The sequence below is a fragment of the Culex pipiens genome, chromosome 2, assembly GCF_016801865.2.
Source record: "Culex pipiens pallens isolate TS chromosome 2, TS_CPP_V2, whole genome shotgun sequence".
NCBI lineage: Eukaryota > Metazoa > Arthropoda > Insecta > Diptera > Culicidae > Culex > Culex pipiens.
In genome coordinates, this window is record NC_068938.1 from 141445257 (window position 1) to 141451256 (window position 6000).

At 41.0% G+C, this 6000-nt stretch overlaps 1 protein-coding gene across 1 annotated transcript in view; it reads left to right on the top strand.

Annotated features, from left to right (window-relative positions):
- Positions 1–1752, top strand: part of LOC128093078 (uncharacterized) — a 51243-nt gene extending 49491 nt beyond the window's left edge. The window contains exon 3 of the mRNA XM_052708642.1: positions 1470–1752. Within this exon, the coding sequence (XP_052564602.1) occupies positions 1470–1700 (231 nt within the window). The 3' untranslated portion in view covers positions 1701–1752. The remainder of the gene's footprint in view (positions 1–1469) is intronic.
- The last annotated feature ends 4248 nt before the right edge of the window (positions 1753–6000 follow it).

The following is a 6000-nucleotide window of genomic DNA, read 5'->3' on the forward strand; positions in this document are numbered from 1 at the left end:
ACTTTGGCAGTAAATATTTGAGCATCGCTGCCCCGTCTTCTCCAAGCTCTTGCAACACCAGACTTGGAGACATCCCCCGCGCGCACTCGCGTTGTTATTAAAGATTAAAATGTTTATCCAAACGAACAGATTAGCTGGTTTTGGCCCCATGGTTTGTCTCAATCTCGGCGAAAGCTTTTCGCAAAAGTTTTTCTTTGAGCTTTCAGCGGGCTGTCATCTCCGCCTTCGTCTCAGATTTTGTTTGGTTTCTCACTCGCATGAAAGCATCGGAACGTGAGTTTGCTGGCAGTTTCACACCTTTCGTCCCAATCTGGCACGTGACATACACGTGGCTTCGAGGACTAGGAATGGTCAGTTTTTTTATCAATTAAAAAAAACTTAAATTCCAGAGTCCAGAGTCAGAATCAGAATCAGAATTAGAGTCAGAGTCAAAGTTAATAATAATATCCATAAAATAAAATAAATTGAGCTGAGAATTGAACACCTCCAAATTATGTTTTTATACCTCCTTTCTACTCCAACGCACCTTTATGAGAACTGATGACTAGGTGCTAATAGCTTTCAGAGCACCTCACGCTCCTGCCACTTTTCTTTCACTTGTTGAGGAGGTCTCGGGTGGCAGTTTCGGAAGAAGCTTTGGAAAAAGTTGAACCCCTCGAAACCGTTGAAAGAACTGCACACATACTCGCACATCCTCCTCACACTCGCAAAAACGGTGTTACTTTGCAAAGTTTACAGCTTTAATGCGAACTTTGTTCCAAACAAAAGCTTCCCACCCCCTCCCCTGCAAGATTCCACCCCAAAACTTAGGTTCTAAATATAGTCCTGGCGGGCGCGAATGCGTCAGCGTTGAGAGCACATGAGCATAAAAAATGTATGCTGGCAGCATTGGCATCAAGATTGCGAGTACGAAGAACGAACGAACCAACCCAAAACGAGGGCGACGCGGATCGGTGAATGAAGTTTGTTTTTTCGGGGTGTTTTGAGATTTTTTGTGTTTTTTTTAGGGGGGTGAAGTCTGAAAAGGTGTGTAGCGATGCGTTGCGTGGTGTGTGTGTGTGTCTTGTAAGAAGTGAAAAGAAAATGTGGAAGAATTTTGGGAAGAATTATGTTTATGACATTTTGTTGTTCTTTCGGAATGAGACAAGAGCACATTATTTTGGATTATTTATATATTTAAGGAGCAATGTTTCCAAGAAAACACAATGAGCATAACATTTTTAAGTTTCTTCTTCACCCCAAAAATTTCAACCTTTTTACGTCAACCTTAAACCTTTCCAGAATAAATAAACCGATCATCGATTTCTGATCGTTCTGGTTGCAAATCCTCTCTGCCTGTTTGTACATCCAACTGTAGCTGCTTCACTAGCTCAAAACGTTTCTTCGTGGAGTAGTTTACATTCAATCGTTTTATCTCTTTTAAAATCCAAACTAACTTTTTTCCCCGCTCATCTCTTTTCGTATTTCAGGTAATCTTTTCACGTTTTCCAATCAACCGAGTGCAATCATTTGGTGAACACTCATCTTTACTGGAGTTGGATATTCGTTCCCCGGTGAATGCGTCGTACACTGCACCAGCATCGACAAGCAGTCAACAGTTAGTGGCAGCAGCAGCAGCAGTAAGAATTTTCCTGTTTTCCCAAGTCACAGTCACGAAAAGCGAAGTCAATAAGAGATGTGATGACACCGACTGTTACTGAGACCAGTGCATCAGTGATCAAGGAAGACCTTTGAAGAAGGATGTTTGTTTCTGAGGGACTATTTCAACTTGACACTGTGAATGATCTTAGCTGTTATTTTTTAAAACAACAAGGCCTTTGTCGAACCTTAGACAAATTTTCGCCTACATTTTAAATAGTGTCATAAGAAATTCTCTACGAAATCGGTCTTTTTTCTTCAATTTTAATTTTTGTATTTTTTTATCCGACTGAAACTTTTTTGGTGCCTTCGGTATGCCCAAAGAAACCATTTTGCATCATTAGTTTGTCCATATAATTTTCCATACAAATTTGGCAGCTGGCCATACAAAAATGATGCATGAAAATTCAAAAATCTGTATCTTTTGAAGGAATTTTTTGATCGATTTGGTGTCTTCGGCAAAGTTGTAGGTATGGATATGGACTACACTGGAAAAAAAGATACACGGTAAAAAAAGCTTTGGTGATTTTTTATTTAACTTTTTCTCACTAAAACTTGATTTTTTTATTTTTTTTATTTTTTGATATGTTTTAGAGGACATCAAATGCCAACTTATCAGAAATTTCCAGGTTGTGCAAAAAATCTTTGAGCGAGTTATGAATTTTTGAATCAAAACAATTTTTTTCAAAAAATCGAAAAATTGGTCGCAAAAATTGTTCAACTTCATTTTTTGATGTAAAATCAAATTTGCAATCAAAAAGTACTTCAGTGAAATTTTGATAAAGTGCACCGTTTTCAAGTTCAATAAATATTTAGGTGACTTTTTTAAAAAAGTCGCAGTTTTTCATTATTTTCCTACTCGGCCGGCCCCGACGGCATTCCTTCCTCTGTCATCAAACGTTGTTCAGATGTTCTCCTATTGCCTCTTTCTATCCTCTTCAACCTTTCTTTATGTCAAAGTACCTTCCCGGCTAAGTGGAAACGCTCTTTTATGTTTCCAGTCCACAAAAAGGGTGCCAAAAGTAGCATCAAGAACTATCGTGGAATCACCTCCCTCTCGGCCTGCTCCAAGGTTTTTGAAATCCTCATAAACAGTGTCCTGTTTGAGAGCTGTAAACACTACATCTCCACAGACCAGCATGGATTTATTCCGAAACGTTCGGTTGCCACGAATCTGGCCCAATTCGTGTCTCATTGCCTTCAGGAAATGGATGCCGGAGCGCAAGTCGACGCTGTGTATACAGACCTCAAGGCTGCTTTCGATCGAGTCGACCACGGAGTTCTTCTGAAACGACTGGAAGTACTTGGAGTTTCTGCTAATCTCATTCGCTGGTTGAAGTCCTACCTCACTGACCGGGTTATGCGTGTCAGGATTGGGAACTCTGAATCGGACATATTCACCAGTCTGTCTGGCGTTCCCCAAGGCAGTAACTTAGGGCCCCTACTGTTTATCCTGTTCGCCAATGAATTGGCACTGCTGCTAGCCGGAGGATGTCGGCTGTTCTACGCAGATGACGTGAAAATATTCACAGTTGTAAGGAGCGTTTTGGACTGTTCAACTCTGCAGAGACAGCTGGATCGTTTCAACGAGTGGTGCTTGCGTAACTTCCTGACGATCAGCATTGACAAATGCAACGCCATCTCTTTCCATCGAAAACTGAAGCCTGTGATCTTTGACTACGCCATCGCGGGAAGCACACTGGCGCGGGTGCCCCAAGTACGAGATCTTGGAGTTACTCTGGACTGCAAACTCAGTGTCACCAGCCATCGTCATGACATCGTGTCCAGAGCCAACCGTCAGCTGGGATTCATCTTCAGGATCGCTGAGGACTTCCGGGATGTTGCATGTCTGCGCTCCCTGTACTGCGCGCTGGTAAGATCCATCCTCGAGTTCTGCTCTGTTGTCTGGTGTCCATACCAAAGCACTTGGACAGCCAAGATCGAATCAGTCCAAAGAAAATTTACTCGACTTGCCCTTCGCCGTGCGCACAATCCTGCTGGTTGGAGTCCGTACGAGGAACGTTGCCGAATCCTGCGGTTGGACACACTTGAAAAAAGGCGGCACATCTCACAAGCATCGTTCGTTGCCAAAGTGCTGGCTGGCGAAATCGACAGTCCCTGGATCCTAGCGCAGATCCAAGTTTACGCTCCCGAAAGGCCGCTCCGCCAACGTCCATACCTGCAGCTCGCACGTCGCAACACCAACTATGGACAACATGAGCCGATTCGATTTATGTGTAGTCGTTTTAATGTTTTTTCTCAACTCTATCGTCCTAACATTTCCACTTCCATGTTTCAACAACGTGCTCGACTCTGGTATTCTAGTCAGTTTTAATGTATATGTGTCGGTCTCGTCGCTAGTTTTTATAAGCCGAATCATTTAGACCATAAGTAGTCAAATGATATTTTTTACAATAAACAATAAACAATTTTAAATTAGTGCACATGTTTGCCCACCTTTGAAAAAAATATTTCTGAAAGGCTGATAAAATTCTCTATATTTTGCATTTTTGAACTTTCTTGATACGACCCTTAGTTGCTGAGATATTGCCATGAAAAGGTTTAAAAACAGGAAAATTGATGTTTTCTAAGACCCACCCAAACAACACGCCATTTTCTAATGTCGATATCTCAGCAACTAATGGTCCGATTTTGCCTTCCTCACTGAGGTAAGGCTATAATCCTGCTCGAAAAATGAACTTTTAAAAAACAGCTCGTAGACCTATATTCATGTATACCTATCGACTCAGAATCGAAAACTGAACAAATGTATGTGTGTGTGTGTGTGTATGTGTGTGCGTATTCCCCATGGTGCTCAAAATTCTTGCCAAGTTTTTTCGGCACTGGGTGATCCGATTTGAGTCAAATAAGTTGCATTCGATCCGGTTTGGTGCCCCATACTGCACTATCGAATTGTTTGAAGATCCGATAAGTAGTTCAAAAGTTACGTATAAAAAAGTGTCAGAGTTGCGAATCGGATCTCACATAAATGCATGTAAACTATATCCAGACCCCTCACTCGACCCATCGATGGTTAGGTTATCAAAAGACCTTTCCAACGAGTCCAAAATATTGGAGAGCTGGCAACCCTGTCTCGAGTTATGACCACTTAAGTGGTATTTATGTACTTTTTTGAAGCCGGATCTCATTTAAATGTATGTAAACTATGTCCGGATCCATCATCCAGCCCATCGTTAGGGAGATAATCGAAAAACCTTTCCAATGAGTCCAATATATTGAAGATATTGAAGATCTGGCAACCCTGTCTCAAGTTATGACCACTTAAGTGATATTTATGTACTTTTTTGATGCCGGATCTCACTTAAATGTATGTAAACTATGTCCAGATCCATTATCCAACCCATCGTTGGATAGGTTATCAAAAGCCCTTTTCAATGAGTCCAATTCATTGAAGATCTGGCAACCCTGTCTCGAGTTATGACCACTTAAGTGATATTTATGTACTTTTTGATGCCGGATCTCACTTAAATGTATGTAAACTATGTCCGGATCCATCGTCCAACCCATCGTTAGATAGGTAATTGAAAGAACTTTTTAATGAGTCCACAACATTGAAGATCTGGCAACCCTGTCTCGAGTTATGACCACTTAAGTGATATTTATGTACTTTTTGAAGCCGGATCTCACTTAAATGTATGTAAACTATGTCCGGATCTATTATCCAACCCATCGTTGGATAGGTCATCAAAAGACCTTTTCAATGAGTCCAACTTATTGAAGATCTGGTAACCCTGTCTCGAGTTATGACCACTTAAGTGATAATTATGTACTTTTTTAATGCCGGATCTCTCTTAAATGTATGTAAACAATGTCCGGATCCATCATTCAACCCATCGTTGGATAGGTAATTGAAAGACCTTTCCAACGAGTCCACAACATTGAAGATCTGGCAACCCTGTCTCGAGTTATGACCACTTAAGTGATATTTATGTACTTTTTTGAAGCTGGATCTCACTTAAATGTATGTAAACGATGTCCGGATCCATAATCCGACCCATAGTTGGTTAGGTAATTGAAAGACCTTTCCAACGAGTCCAGTATTTTTCTAGATCTAAAAAAATAGCTGAAATATGTGTCCAAACCAGATATATTATCCATTGTTGGTAAAAAGTGAGGAAGGCATCAACCACATAGGTGGATTAAGTTAGTTTTTTTGTATTTTTTAACACTGGAACGCCCAACGCATGTCCAACTTACACGGACGCCCAAGCCTCCCAAAAAAGGTGGAACGGTAACTTCAACTCGCTGGTTCTCGGGCATTACTCAACCAATCGGGACGATTCTTCTTTCCAGTGATTTGTTAGGATGTCTAGATGATTCTAGAACTTTGCAGAACCCAAT